This window comes from Neophocaena asiaeorientalis, unplaced genomic scaffold (assembly GCF_003031525.2).
Source record: "Neophocaena asiaeorientalis asiaeorientalis breed wild unplaced genomic scaffold, Neophocaena_asiaeorientalis_V1.1 scaffold778, whole genome shotgun sequence".
In the NCBI taxonomy this organism is placed as follows: Eukaryota; Metazoa; Chordata; class Mammalia; order Artiodactyla; family Phocoenidae; genus Neophocaena; species Neophocaena asiaeorientalis.
This window is the reverse complement of record NW_020176499.1, coordinates 333,550-350,134: the sequence shown is the minus strand read 5'-3', so window position 1 is coordinate 350,134 and position 16,585 is coordinate 333,550. Positions and strand designations below refer to the sequence as shown.

At 35.4% G+C, this 16,585-nt stretch overlaps 2 protein-coding genes across 2 annotated transcripts in view; one reads left to right on the top strand and one right to left on the bottom strand.

Annotated features, from left to right (window-relative positions):
• CENPP (centromere protein P) overlaps positions 1-16,585 on the top strand; it is a 220,135-nt gene that overhangs the window by 74,177 nt on the left and 129,373 nt on the right. The gene's annotated exons all lie outside the window — the stretch shown is intronic.
• On the bottom strand, positions 5,738-15,768 carry OMD (osteomodulin). The gene is made up of 3 exons (XM_024732971.1): positions 15,662-15,768; positions 10,605-11,559; positions 5,738-8,023 (listed from the first exon to the last, which is right to left on the bottom strand). Exons 2-3 carry the CDS (start codon positions 11,542-11,544, stop codon positions 7,698-7,700), a joined length of 1,266 nt encoding a protein of 421 aa, XP_024588739.1. The 5' UTR covers positions 11,545-11,559; positions 15,662-15,768; the 3' UTR covers positions 5,738-7,697.

Here is a 16,585-nt window from a genome sequence, read left to right as displayed (position 1 = left end):
GGTGTAGAAATTAGTTTTAGCACAAATTATTTTTTAGTTTAGTCATTTGAGGTCCCTCTCCCCCTTTATATTGTTACATATAACAAAAACTCAAGTGTCAGAATTAGCTTTTTAAAAATAAATTTTATTTATAATTTGGGGTTTGATAGTAAAATATATTTTCGTTTGCTAAATGAAGGAAGCTGTTTTAATTATTTTAATATTAAATTTGATATTTTTAAGTTGAAGTGGGATTTAGATAACTATGTGAACATCTTTAAAGATTTGTTTTAATTTTCTCACTCTTTGGTACCTTTAGCAGTCAAGGTAATATTTCTTTCTCCTCTATGCTAAAAATTCAATAAATATGGATATGGATAAATACTTTATTAAAAAGTAGAAAATGAAAGAATACTAATTTTTTCTCTTTTCTATTCAAAATTGGCTTTAGAGTTTTTCGAATTAAAGCTTGGATAAACTAAGACTTGAATACTCATGTTTTTATTTGAATGTGAATTATTTTAAATTTAGTTGTGATATTCTCTGGTTTTGGTTGATATAAATTGTCAATTTTATGGCTTTAAAGTCTTTGAAAATATCTAATAATGAAACAGCAGATATTGATTTGTTTTCTGTTGTGTGGCAGGTTTAATGGGATGTTGAGAAATGAACTGGATAGATGTTAAATAGATTTAGAGAATCTTAGAGATTCATAGTTTACTAATGGTATACACAGTTTGACACTTTGTAGTAATGAAAATTATTTTGTGGATATAACATTTTTTTTCTTGAAAAATTATGACCAGTAAATATAGTTTTATTGGCATTCATTCATTTAGTAGAAGTTTATTGAGTGCCATTTCTCTGCCAGTACTACAGAAAAATAAACTCAGACAAGCAAAGTTCATTTTCTCCCCTCAAAAAGGAAGGGTTTGTAAGTTAGCAAGAAGGGCAACAAACAAGCGACAGAATGCACAGTGAGAGACCTGCTACAGAGAAATGTGCACAGAGTTCTGCAGTGGCCTGGGAAAGGGTGAAGCCACAGAGACTGCACCGTACTGACTTCTCTAGAGACAATGAGGTGGGGGGTGGGGGGCAGGCCGAGGGAGAAGTGCTCTAGGAATGGGAGCAGCACACAGGTGGGGAGGGTAGATCCTTAAGGAAATGGATAATTAGTTGTATATGGCTGGAGCTTGGAGGGAGAGAGAAGAGGTGAGGGGGGTGGCTCATGTTAAGAGATCAGACAGGGGACTAGAGGTCAGATTAAGGAGAGTCTTTTATACCTTGCTGAGGTGTTTGAGTTTTATTTGTAGCCAGTGAGAGACCACTGAGAGATTTTTAAGCCAGTGAGTGACATGATTCTATTTTCATTTTAGAAGTATCCCTCTAATGTTGCATTTCTGAAGAATATCACTGCTTATCTATTTTATTGGTTATTTATTACAAGTTTAAGGGTCTACAATAACACACATTTATTATCTCACAGTTTCTTTGTAGCAGTCATGCACCCATAATCATATATATGCCATCTCTTTGCAATATTGTGTTGGTTAGAAGCAAGTTAGAGTCACATCCACACTTGAAGGGGAGATGACTATACAAGATAAGATTCTAGAAGTATTCAGAATTACACTGGAAAATATGTATGTTCCCACCCACAGTTAGCCAGAGTTTGAGAGCACAGTCTCCCAAACCATCCTCATTTCTTATACCAACTGAAAGTTTGGGGGGTTCCCCAAACTACCCTCACATTTGATAATTTTCTAGGACTCATGGAACTCACTGAAAACCATTCTATTCATGGTTATGGTTTATCACAGGGAAAGGATACACATAAACATCAGCCAGAGGAAGAGACGCATTGGACAGAGTCTATGAGGGTTCCAAGTGCAGAGCTTCCATTGTTCTTAGGATGCGTTACCCACCCAGCATTGATGTATGACAAGGAATATGGGTATTGCCAACCAGGAAAGCACTACTGAGCCTCACAGTTCAGTTTTTACTGGGGCTTCATTACATATGCATGATCAATTGAGTATCCCACATGGTTGAACTCTGCCACCAGGTTGACTGATACTATATGACACATCCGAAATCACATGGTTGTCTTTCTGGCATGGCCAACCTAAGACTATTTGGTATGGCCCGTCCCACCCTAAGATTGGATGTGTTAACCCCCATTCTAAACAAAGATAGAGATTACCTCCTAGAAGCTGACAGCAAAGCCCAAACCCCTCTTTGGTGTCAAATTCTTTACTACATAGTTTCCAGTATAAAATATGTTTCAAAGTTAGATTGTTTTCTACTCCAGAAGGAACTATTGTGTCCTGGTAGAAAGCTGTTTAGCTTTCACTGAACAGTAATAAAAGATGAAAGCTAAGGCTCAAGAGCAGGCATTTATCCAAAATTGAGAGGGTTATCTCTGTGGAGTTCTTTTTGGTGACCCTGCCACATTATCCTTGGTATCTTTATAGGGTTTTATATCTTTGAAGGTGTCCCAGAATTTTGCCTTGTGTAGTCATCTCCCCTTCAGTGTGGGAATGACCTCTGACTTGTTTCTAATGAACATTCTAGGATTTTATGGGAAGTCTATGATTTGAATCTCCGTCTCAAATCTCTGCTTATGCCTGAAGCCTAGTTGTTTGGTCAAATGAGATAAAGATGCAAACCCAAGTACTTCCCGGACTAAAGGCTTAAGTTTAAAGGGAGGGGAATTATGACTCAATATAAAGAAGGGTTAATGTTAAAAATGTATCGTATTTGTGATTTTAATTTTTCTGAGTAGTACATAAGTCTAGGTATAATAAATTTGCAACCTAAACATGCAAGGACAGACATATCCATAAATGCCATGTTATTTACTTGCTAGGCATACCAGGTTATACTTATTTAGGAAATTGGAACGTGTAAGAAACTTTGGATTTTTAGCGGTTATGATTTAATTTTTTTTCCAGCTGCTGTTATTCTTTATTTCTAAGATTTAGAAAAGATGTATTTGGAATCAGGAAATTGGGGTTTAAAACTTTTGGGTTTTTTGGGTTTTTTTTTTTTTTTTTTTTTTTTTTTTTTGCGGTACGCGGGCCTCTCACTGCCGTGGCCTCTCCCGCCGCGGAGCAACAGGCTCCGGACGCGCAGGCCCAGCGGCCATGGTCCACGGGCCCAGCCGCTCCGCGGCATGCGGGATCCCCCCACACCGGGGCACGAACCCGCGTCCCCTGCATCGGCAGGCGGACTCCCAACCACTGCGCCACCAGGGAAGCCCTTAGCGGTTATGATTTAATTTTGTTTCCAGCTGCTGTTATTCTTTATTTCTAAGATTTAGAAAAGATGTATTTGGAATCAGGAAATTGGGGTTTTAGTTCTAGCTTTCCATGGGTCATATGAATCCTTTGCTATAGTAAAAGTATACAGAAGAGACAGGTTTATTTCTTCTGTTTTTTCCCCATGGAATTGGTTTAGTATGTTACGTGATATGCATACATCTGCATTTTGGGTTAGTGGTTCCAACTTGAGGAATAAAGTAAAAATGTATAGTTTTCAGGTAATATTTAAACACATGCTAAACATTCTCAACCAGTATTATTATAAGCAAATTTATTAAATATCCTTTATTTTTATTTCCTTTCTAATATGTTTGCTAATTAAGCTTGGGTTCATCGTATGATTTGGATTTATTTGTTAGTGGTCACAAACACACAGTTCAGCCTCAGAGTTAATATAGCTAATACCTTGAAGTGTAAATGAGAAAATTGATGAATTTTCATCTTTTTCTTTCCTGATATAAATATATCATCTGGTTTTGTTTGCAGCTCTAGTAGGAGGTAGAACTTTATTCTTCCATCCTCCTAGGGAAAGCATTGGTGGTTATTTGTTTTGTTTTCTTTTTAATGAGAAATACTTGGGGTAGGCATGAGTTCCTCTGGACATTTTTGAGTAACAAAAGATGGTTGTTAACCTGCCTCCTTACTTGGCCCTGCAGCTGGAGGACATTTTGTGACGTGTTTATATATACATGCCTTTAAAGGGAGAGCAGAGGTGACGTCTTCTTCCTAATAGACAGGAAGAGTTTGACTACTCTAGCCAGAGGAGCCAGGCAGCCAAGTGCCTTTTTTTTTTTTTTTTTTGCGGTACACGGGCCTCTCACTGTTGTGGCCTCTCCCGTTGCGGAGCACAGGTTCCGGACGCACAGGCTCAGCGGCCATGGCTCATGGGCCCAGCCGCTCCGCGGCATGTGGGAACTTCCCAGACCAGGGCACGAACCCGTGTCCCCTGCATCGGCAGGCGGACTCTCAACCACTGCGCCACCAGGGAAGCCCGCCAAGTGCCTTTTGAGGGATGGAGGGAACTCTGCTTCCCACCCTTGTAGGCCATCTAGAGGTGCTTTGGAAGCTGAACCATCAAATAATGACTTGGAATATGTTTGTGGTGGGTATATGATTTAAGCTCCCTCCTCTCTCTCCCTAATGAAATCTTTAGTAAATTCTGTCTTGTTTACTAGTCTTTTGTACAAGTGGAACCTTGCAAGGAACCTGAAAGATGCTAACTCCATTCTAGAGGGTCCCCGAGAGAGCGCCAAGGCATGCGAAGCACAGCTGATGGCTGGGGGCACATGTATCCAGTGGGCTGCTGGGCTGGACATACTGCAGTAATTACTGCTTGTAGGGTACCTGTAACTGGCATGCAGTTTGTTAAATGCTTTGGTATGTATACTATCTCTACTTGTCCTTATAACAGCCCTGTGAGAACCACCTTCCTTACAGAAATGCAGAAAGGGAGGCTTCAAGAAGTAACTTACTCAGAGTCATCTTGCTTAGTTACATGTGTGAAGTCAGGCTTCTACCAAGGTATATCTGATTTCAAGTTCCTTGTTACGAACTGCTAAACTGTGCAGGTTTTTTCTTCACTAAGCCTATTCATTGAAGATTAAAATGTATTTTCATTTGTCAATTTAGGAGGAGATAAAAATAGGTGCTCCAGAATTCTGAAAATCTGGAGGGTTTTAACTGTGCAAGAGGTGAAATAAGTAATTACCACATCTTTATATTAATCTCACCGTAGGACCTGTTTTCTCCACTCTTGCCAATCAGTCCCTACTCACACATCAAAGTACCACCTCTTTGAAGCCTTCAACTGCTTCACATCCTGGCCAGAAATAAAGTCGGCATATCTGTGTTCACGTCGTGTTTCAGTTACTGCCACGTTGTATTTCTTTCTTCCTTTTGTTAGAGTGAGTTATTAGATTTTATTGTCTCTGTTAAATTTTTAAATAACAGCTTTATTGAAATAATTCACATCTCATGCAATTCACTTTTTTAAAGTGTACAATTCAATAGTGTTTAGTATTTTCAAACTTGTACAATCATCACTATAATCAATTTCAGAATATTTTCATCACCCCCAAAAGAAAGACTCTATCCATTGTCAGTCATCCCCCAGTTTCCCTTTATTCTCCTGCCCCCCAACCCCAGGCAGCCAATAATCTTTCTGTCTCTATAGACTTGCCTCTTCTAGACATTTTATATAAATGGAATCACACAATAGGTGGTCTTCTGTGACTGACTTCACTAGCGTAATGTCTTCATGGTTCATCCATGTAGTAACATGTATCAGTACTTCATTCCTTCTTTTGGCTGAATAATTTTCCATTGTGTGGATATACCACATTTTGTTTATCCTTTCATCAGCTGAAGGACATTTGAGTGGTTTCCACTTTTTGGCTATTAATGAATACTGCTGCTATGAACATTTGTGTACATGTTTTTGTGTGAACATATGTGTTCAGTTCTCTTAGGTATATATCTAGGAGTAGAATTGTTGGATCATAGGTAACTAACTTTTTGAAGGACTGCCAGACTGCTTTCCAAAGCAGCTGCACCATTTGACTGTGTCACCAGCGGATTCCACTTTCTGTACCTCCTCATTAATACTTATTATTTGTCTGCCTTTTTGATTATAGCCATCCAGTGAATGTAAAGGAATATCTTGCTGTGGTTTTGATTTACATTTTCCTGATGGCTCCTCATTAAATTTTAAATTGTTCTGGGTAAGAAATAGTCTTCTCTTTCTGATCTCCTAAAACACCCACAGTATTTTCCACATATTAGCTCATAATAAATGTTTAAATTTATAACCCTATTTTTAAAAATTTCATTAAAGGGGGAGATGGTCCTTAAAGTTTTTTACCTCTTTGGAAAATGTGCTCTACCCACATCACTATCGTTTTGCTCTTACCTTTACCCTCACACCTGTGTCTCATAGCGTCACAGGTGTACATATGTATTATGTTTGACCTCTCATTACTAAGCCCTGCATACCAAATGACTTGCTGAATGAATGAATGAATGGAGTGTTGTTCATGTTCATTCTGGATTGTTGAGCTTGTCCCTGGGGACATGTGGGTGTTCTGTTTCTGCTACATGCTAATAACCTACTCAAAGATATAAAGAGCATTAGAGGCTTCATTTTAAACTGTCATCTCCAGAAAAATAGACTCACCACTAGACAACTGCTTTTAAACTATAGTTTTAATTTGTCTTTTTGCATACTATTTAAATTGTTACTGTTTGTTTGAGGGGTTTCCTGTGTAGGCAGCTCCAGATTTGTGTTTATTCCTTATCTGAGGAATTCTGTGAAATATTAGCCTGGTAAATCAAGAAAGTTCATCATAGAAGTTATACTTCATTATAAGGCATACTTAAAATGCTTCAAAATGATATATGATTTTTAAGGATTTAAAGAAGATATCAAAGCCTGTCATTCAAATTTCAAAGGAACTCTATTCAACTTTAACACTATGTAAATAAACATTGGCTGATATACATATATGTTTCTAATATATTGTGCTAGGAAAATAAAAGTGTTTAATTATGTTCATATACTTTCTTGTGCTAACATTAACTTAACCTTGTGAACAGAGCAGTTATTTATTAGCAAATCTTTATGTAACTAAAACCTTTCTCTAGTGAATTTACTATAGAAACACTGGAACGCAGTCAAGATTGTTTTGTACAATTGCTGAAATTTGCTAAAATATGGATTGTGATAAGATGATGTGGTGTTTTTTAGGTATCCAAATACAGGGTTTAAATATTTGTTGCTTTCGTGCTCTGAGAGGAAAACAAGACTAGTTGATTTCATAAGTCTGTGTGCCTTGGATCCTTAGTACGATAGCCTCTTTTGAAAATCAAGAATATCATTCTGTGCTCTAAGTGGTAGGACCAGCTGGTGGCTGTCATGGTGATGATATTCAAATACAAGTGTGAAAGCTTTTCTGGACATTAGGTCAAAAAATTAGTCTAGTCCTTAAATGAGTAGCTGCTGTTACATTAATGTAACCTTCTGGCATTTAAACACTATGCTCATAGTGATTTAAAGCACATGGCTTACAGTTCTTAGCTTCTAACACTACTTCTTACATCATTATTAGAAAAATTACTGTTAATAGAAGTGATCATACTTGCTTTTTTTCTCAACATGATGATAATTTAATATTCAAAGTGTAGTTTTTGATTCCTACTTATCATTCTAATTTACATTTCTAAAGATTTATATCATTTTGAGTAAGTTCTAATCCTGTGTAATGATGCAAATGTTGTCAACAACCTAAATTCAACTTGATCTCATACTAGTACAGAATTCCAGGTATATTACTACGAGCTATGCATATTTAGTTAAATTTATACTGAATAATAAGATTTCGTGAAGTTATAAATGTATACCTATATAGTTTCTTGCCATTCTTGACTTCCATAATAGTGAGGGTCAGCATTTTCTTCTGTTCCTTCTTCTGTGGCTTCATGGTGATCATCGTGATCTTCACTGTCACCATCATCTTGAAATCTCCTGAAAACTTGGGTCTTCAGTTGTATTGTTTGACCATTAGTGCTTCTTTGTTCACCATAATAAATAGTGTGTATATGAGGGAAGCAGAGGAAAATGTATGAGCTTATTGGCTCTTTTAGCTTATTTTGATCTACACGAATGTATGTTAAATGATGGTAATGTAGTGGGTCAACAGATGGACACATCAATGTGACATTGATATCTGAAAAATACAAATTAAAAATTAATCCTGCTGTATTACATCCATAATCCTGTATTGAATTTTATTAAAATGTTTATGGGGTATAGTTTTATTAATTAAAATACTTATAAGTGGAATTAGGTTTAATTATTTTTTACAGTAATCAAATAGTAAAATGAAAATGAAACTATAAATGAATTTTATATTATCAAAATAAACTTTGTCTTCATTGGCTATTAAGTAATTATTTAAGTATTAAATAAATTATTTAAGTAATAAATTCTTAGTAGAAACAATCTCAAAAAGAAAAAAGTGAAAATCACCTATAGTTCTACTACTCAGGATCTCATATTTCTTTGTATACTCTACAGTACTAATTCTCAATGTTCAAGGTGATAACATTTAATAGAAAAGACCATAAACCTTGGAGTACACCTTTCTCTGGGGCCAATTTCTGCCATTTCCCTAGCCAGCTTCAAAGCAACCATTTTCAGCAATTTGTAAAGCATATGTTTTTAAAGATTTGTTCTTTAAAAGGTCAAAATACTCTTCTTTCTGTCTTTAAAAGACAATGATGCTCCTAATGAACTCAGTAAAGTTGCAGGATACAAAATTAATACACAGAAATCTGTTGCATTTCTATACACTAACAACGAAAGATCAGAAAGAGAAATTAAAGAAACAATCCAACTTACCATCATGTCAAAAAGAATAAAATAACTAGGAATAAACCTACCTAAGGAGACAAAAGACCTGTCTGTACTCCAAAAACTATAAGATGCTGATGAAAGAAATCGAAGATGATACAAACAGATGGAAAGATGTACCATGTTCTTGGATTGGAAGAAGCAATATTGTCAAAATGACTATACTACCCAAGGCAATCTACAGATTTGGTGCAATCCCTATGAAATGGCATTTTTCACAGAACTAGAACAAAAAAAATCTTAAAATTCATGTGGAGACACAAAAGACCCCGAATAGCCAAAGAAATCTTGAGAAAGAAAAATGGAGCTGGAGGAATCAGGCTCCCTGACTTCAGACTATACTACAAAGCTACAGTCATCAAAATGGTGTGGTACTGGCACAGAAACAGACATATAGATCAATGGAACAGGATAGAAAGCCCAGAAATAAACCCGCACACCTATGGTCAATTAATCTACGACAGAGGAGGCAAGACTATACAATGGAGGAAAGACAGTGTCTTCAGTAAATGATGCTGGGAAAACTGGACAGCTACATGTAAAAAAATGAAATTAGAACATTCTTTAACACCATACACAAATTAAACTCAAAATGGATTAAAGACCTAAATGTAAAACCAGATACTATAAAACCCTTAGAGGAAAACTTAGGCAGAACACTCTTTGACATAAATCACAGCAATATCTTTTCTAAGCCATCTCCTAGAGTAATGGAAATAAAAAAATAAACAAATGGGACCTCATTAAACTCAAAAGCTTTTGCACAGCAAAGAAACCATTAAAAAAATGAAAAGACAACCTACAAAATGGAAGAAAATATTTGCAAACGATGCAACCGACAAGGGATTAGTCTCCATTTATAAAGAGCTCATACAACTCCATAACAAAAGACCAAACAACTCAGTCAAAAAATGGTCAGGAGACCTAAATAGACATTTCTCTAAAGACAACATACAGATGGCCAAGAGGCACATGAAAAGATGCTCAACACTGCTAATTATTAGAGAAATGCAAATCAAAACTACAATGAGGTATCACCTCACACCAGTCAGAATGGCCATCATCAATCAATCTATAAACAATAAATGATGGAGAGGGTGTGGAGAAAAGGGAACCCTCCTACATCGTTGGTGGGAATATAAATTGGTACAGCCACTATGGAGAACAGTATGGAGGTTCCTTAAGAAACTAAAAATACAGCTACCATATGATCCAGCAATCCCACTCCTGGGCATATATCTGGAGAAATCCATGGTTCGAAAGGATAGAGGCACCCCAAATGTCATTGCAGCACTGTTTCCAATAGCCAAGACATGGAAGCAACCTAAATATCCATCGACAGATGAATGGATAAACAAGATAGGGTACATATATACAATGGAATATTACTCAGCCATTAAAAAAGAATGAAATAATGCCATTTGCAGCAACATGGATGGACCTGGAGATTATCACACTAAGTGAAGTAAGTCAGAGAAAGAAAAATATAGGATATCACTTATATGCAGAATCTAAGAAAAAATGATACAAATGAACTTATTTACAAAACAGAAACAAACTCACAGACTGAGAGAACGAACTTATAGTTACCAGGGGGGAAGAGTGGGGGAGAGGAATAGATTCGGAGTTTGGGATTGATATGTACAACAAGGACATACTCTATAGCACAGGGATCGCTGCTCAATATTCTATAATAACCTAAATGGTAAAAGAATTTGAAAAAGAATAGATACATGTATATGTATAACTGAATCACTTTGCTGTTCACCTGAAACTAACACAACATTGTTAATCAACTATACTCCAATATAAAATAAAAATTAAAAATAAATAAGTAAATAAATTAAAATTAAATAAATAAATAATAAAAATAAAAACAATGAAATTTTACATACTTTCAATTTCATTATTTTCTAGGTATAGGTGTTCTAAATTTCTTGGAATATAGAATGCTTGCTTCAGTTTGTTGTGTCCAACATTGAGCTCTATAAGGTTGGAAAGATTAAAAATATAATATGGGATGTCTTGTAGTTTATTGTGTGACATTCTTAGAGCATGAAGTTTTGGGAGTTCATTGAAGTAATCTTCTGGTATAGCAGATATTGAATTATTTTCTAAAGACAGATACATAAGTGAAGAAGGCAAACCAGGAGGCATTGATTCTAATCTGTTATTACATAGGTTAAGCTGCATTAGTTTTTCCATTTTCGCAAGGATTTTTTCTTGTAATGTAGAATCATCAATTTGATTGTAACAAAGATCAAGCATGGTCAAGTTTACTAGCCCATTTACAGCATTTGTCTGCAGTCTGGAGATCTGATTGTAACCAAGAAGAATCCTTTCCAAAGACTTAGGAAGAGGAAACGGAAAGTCTTCTAAATTGTTATGCTGTAGGTGGAGTTGTAGTAGATTTGACAGTTTGGCAAACACACCATGATCAATATTTTGAGATTTAATTTTGTTGTGGCTGAGGTTGATTTCTTTAAGATGAGTGGCATTGATGAATGAATCTGCAGTCACATCCTCAATTTCATTAAACTGAAGATAAACTTGCTGAATGTATGCTGGAATATTTGGGATAGTCTTGAGTTTGCGATTATCACAGTACATTGATGATGGAAAGTTAGGTGGACAGAAGCATTCACTGGCACAACCTAAAGTATGCTGATGAAATGGAACTCCATAATCTTCATTTTGATGAAATTGGAATTCTGGTTGGTAGACATCATCTGGTTCTTGGTCATAATCTTCATCCCATTGATAACTTTCATACTGGCAATATACTTTGACTCCAAGAAGGAAGAAAAGGACACACACTGGACTTGAAAAGCCCATGTTCCTTTTTTTGTCCTATTACAAGGCAAAAAGGAAATATATTGTGGGAAAAGTGAGTAAACTTAGAATAATTTGTATATAAATTGACAGTTATATAAAATGCATAATATCTATATCTGTATTGAAATATATAAAAGAATGTCCAGAATTAATGGGTACTGCTCAGACCAAAATTAATGTATAAGGTGGTATTTTTTAAAAAGTCACATACTGCATTGAACCAGACTAAGTAACCATCTTTTAAGAGAATCTCGATTTGTCTTGTTTACTAGACTATAGATTTACAATGATAGCATGACATCTCTCTACCCCAAAGCCAAGTGCTCTTTCCATATAAATGCTGGATGTTCTCACTGACTATTTGGCCCCTTCAGTGATGTTTACTGCCTATGAGAAGAGAGACTCTATGTTTTAGTTACTTAGGAGATATATCAGATATCAGATATCAGATATATCAGATATCAGATAATATCCTGATATTAACCAAAATTTTCCCACTGCAACTTTTGTTTGCTGATGTTCTTTTCTGCTCTTTGGAAGAACATAGAACACTCCATTTTACGTGAAAGCTTGAGATATTAAAAATAACTATCATGTTTCCACTTAGTGTTTTCTGTCCAAGACTAACTGTGACTTCAAATTTTCCATGTGAAATAGTTTGCAGAATCCAATTATTTTGTGTCTGACTCTACTTGAATAACTACTTTAAATCACAAACACACACAATATTTACATTCTACAAAATTAGTTTCTAATTGGTTATTCTATACATTTTTCCTATTACCTTCCTAGCTTCTTTCCTTCCACTGATATTTTGGAGTTAATTTCTGGATACACAGATATTAAAAACACACTGTCCTGTCTCCCAGGAGTTTAGGTCTTAGTGGAGAATCAGATGATGACTTTGCCTCTTTTTCACCAAGAAAATAGAATAGACAATCATTTACTCTAATATATTGACTTCTATTTAATCTTATCCCTTCCTACATAAAATGCCAAAATGGTAATGGTTTCATCTTTTAAACAATATTGATTTTGAAATTCATAAAGTTTCCTTTTGCAAATCTAAATAGACTCCATCCATTGTTCCTTTTTATCCATGTGATTCATGGAGGACATGGCATTTGCATTAGACTTTGAAGGAATGTGAGGGTTCTCACAGAGGGAAATAGGGAAGATTTGCAGCTAGAAGAGATGAGCAAAAACATGTAAGCAACAAAGGGTGAGATGTTTGGGATGTGGTGGTTAACTGTTGAAGGAGCACAATAAGACAGCCAATCTTGTGAAGGAGCACAATGTTACAGCCAATCTCAACCAGAACCTAGAGGCCTAAATTGTGACCTCAGGAATTTGCACTCTGGGAATGAACACCTAGTTTAATTCATTTATATAGCTGAGCCATAATCTTCACACTGCAGTGTTCATGCTTCAAGTAAGATAGAGTCCTGAGAGGAGAAGTGAAAGAGTATGGTCTCATCCCAAAGGGCAGTGTTCAGTGCTGGCTGACCCAGACAGGGCACTGGGAAGCTCCCAGTGGGTATGATTAGGAGTGCTTTTTCACCTGCTATAATTAGTGACCCTGTACTAGATGTTGTGTGTGGACATGGTTAGAAAAGAGCTTTGCAAATATTACTAATGATTATGATTTAGTTAGTTTGATTGGGTTACTTGATGATTGTCTCGAATTTTTGAGGTGAGGCACTGTGCTTGGTGGGAAATACAGAAATGAAGAAAATATGAAGACATGAGCATACAATTTAGTGCATACAATTTAGTAGACAAGAGAGGCACAGCACAGTGAACCATATTCTCAGGCAGAGGGAAATATGGTTTGCAGCAGAGATACCAGTGCTGTGGGAACCAGTGTCTTAACCCTGCTTGCGGGAGACAGGGAAACCTTTGCAGACATCATTTGGCCAAGACTTCGGGAGATTCACAGGAATGGGTATAGAACACCCTATACATATTACTCTCTAGTTGATAATATTTTATGTGTTAAAATTATAGTATTTTATACTCATTATACTATAACATATCAACTTTTTTTTAAGTGCTTGTCAGACTTCATTTAAAGCACTGCACCATGGAGTTGAGATGAAAGTAGAAGCAGAGGCAGAGACATGCAGCTGTGCAGGGTCAGGCCATGTAGGGGGTCTCAGAAGCTGACTGATACACAGTTGAACTTTGAAAAGAGTACTGCTCATCAGAACTCTGAATTTTATCCTTGTGTTAGAACATCAGTAATCATCAGTTAGTAATCTTACATTTGAGAATTAAAGTTATGACTGTTCAACGACTACAAGAAATTGTTGGGAAAAAAGGAGACCTGGATGATACTTTTGGTTCAGCACTTACCTTTGCCTAGGAATCAAGACCTCATGACGAGGGCCTCTCTGAAAATAAAGGGATTCTTAGTATTATCTGCTTTTGGTCTTCTTGGCCGCCTAAGAAGAAAGGTCTTTCCCTGAAGACAGTTTCTCTTCTAAATCTGAGCTCATCATCATTGTCCTCATCCACTGAGGACCTCGGCCCTCTAGCTCAACCTTGTCCCACTCCCTTTTCAATAAGTGCTGTTTTCTGATCTAAAATCCATTCCATCTCCATTGATATACCCATTATTTTCTATTTTTCTTACTCCTCAACTTCACCCCTGATCATTTTCCCTGTTATAGTGCTCTTATTTCTTTTTATCCAAATTTTTCATTCAGCTAATCTTTTACCAGCCATTTGCAAGGCATACTTTTATTACTTCTGCCTTTTATGTTCGGCAATTTATGCCTTGTCTCCTATAGGATAACTCATAGCAAAACATTATAACTCACTGTCAATCATCTCATTTCTCAACCTCTAATTTTTGACAGACTGTAGTACAATGCACAGTTTGTAAGTGCTCACAGATTTGTTGAATGCATGATTGATTTTTTGTTATAGATTACATCTTGTTAGTGATGTTTATTGCTACTAATGTTGATTATTTCTAGGCATTTATTTCACCACAGTGATTTCTCTAAATGAACATGTCACAGAGAACATGGCTATTCTATTTTCTATTGAATATTTCTGTTACAATATACTGTATTCACTTTCCTACCTGTATTCCTTACCTTGTTTAGTAGAAAAATCACACATGTGAAAAAGAAAGTTTAAGGCAAACTGAAATATGTTACCAGGTTTTTAAAATTACTCATTAATATGAATTTTTCATATTATAGCTAAAAAAGTTTCTATGTCATAACATTTCTCTTACCTGGAAAAAAACACTTGTGCTTTCATCAAGAAAGTTCTAATTTAAATTACTAATCAAAATGAGGTGAAACTTTGTCCTGGAAAGTTTAAAGTAATTGGAAAGCTTCATAGCATTTTATTATTTTAAAAACTTAATTATTTTATTGGTATGCCACAGAAACTAAAATATAAGAAACCAAGTATTAGGATATGATTCAGAATTTTTTCCAAAGCAGTTTTAAATTTAACCCTGTAAAATTAAAGTTGTGTACATCACTGTCACACACAAGGCCTAAGGAAGTAAAACTCTTTTGCTATTAAAAATATGAAAGTCTCAAAATTATTTTTAGCCATAATACATTTGGATCTTAATTAACTGAAACCCAAGAAACTAGAACATTCAGTGCTAGATAGAGTACTTGTATTTTCTCTTTGAGGAAGAGGCAAACACATCGTAACATCAGGGATTTGGTTAATAAAGAAATTTTGAGAAAATTTCTAGTGAAATTTGTACAAATACCCATTTCTCTAAAACCAGAATCTCTAGCATTGCTCAGATATATGGCTCAAAGGCGTTCGCTGGTTTTTTGTCACTTAAAGTTGAGAGAGAGAGGGGGAGAGAGAAAATTATTCCATTAACGTGGAATCTTTCATTCAAAGTAAAAAAAAATCTAAACAAAAATCATTTATTGGGTAAATCTTAAGTTAGAAAATTAAATTCCTATATTATTTCCCTGAATATTTTTGCTAATCAAATTTTAATGTAGCTTTTACCAGATATTGCTTATAAAAGTGTGCATGATGGCTACAATCTATTTTAATGTTAAATCAAATATATTTTAAACAGTTGGAATATTTTCTTTAAAAAATGAAAATTATTTTATCATCATACCTGTTGAGTTTGCTTTAGTTTTCAGGGGCTGATGAATTTGCAAATCCTGTAAATGAATCAGAAATTCCTAAATTCTTAAACTGAATCTCTTAAAAATCCACAGTAACTGTGTGTCCACGCAGGGCTGTCCCTTGAATTGCTATAGCAATTTAAGCAAATATAATCTACTTGGAAAATACTTGGGTTGAATTAAAATTATGTATTTCTTTTCATTACCCAAAACTTTGTGGACTCAAATTAAAATGCTTGTGTTCTTGGTCAGATTTATGTGGCTTACTTCTTTCTTTTCCCCTTAATTTTGGTTTGAGGTATGGCAAGAATTTCCTCTAGTATGAAAGGCAAACAGAACTAAATGAAACAGCATGTACTGATTACTGTTTTTATTTTCATTTTCATGCCAAAGAATTCTTCAAAGTAAGGTCCATTGTAACATGAAGCTCAGTGTCTTGGCATTTTAAGGTGGAACTCAGAGTCATCTTGAGACCTCGGTTGTCTGATACCATGTATTCACACCAGTGCTTCCCTTTATTAAGACAAGGAACCAGGATTAGAAACATACAGCATTTCACATCTAGTTTATTTTAAAAATGAAATAGATGGTCATTAGTGACACAGATTAAATATATCACTTTTCCATACAAAGAAGTATACCTTCTTTTCTATCAGCTATCCCCTTTCTCACCTTCCTCCCAAATACATCCACTAGCATGTGTTCTAATAACCTTTGAAATAAAATTAATCTCTTAGTTATGGAATTCACTCAGAAGGTATATCTCTGATTTGTCTGTTTTTACTAGTACAAAAAAATAATTTTATAGTATTGAATAAGATGGAATTAGGAACTTCTGTTGACCAGCTGTTATTGCTTTTATTTTGCAGATGTAGAAAATTTACAAATTTCACTGGGCTGTCTCTCTTGAAGAG

Coding starts and splice junctions, on each gene's coding strand:
- OMD (XM_024732971.1), bottom strand. CDS start 11,544: ATGGGCTTTTCAAGTCCAGTGTGTGTCCTTTTCTTCCTTCTTGGAGTC. Junction 8,024..10,604: donor AGAAAATAATGAAATTGAAA/GTATGTAAAATT, acceptor TGTATTTTTCAG/ATATCAATGTCACATTGATG.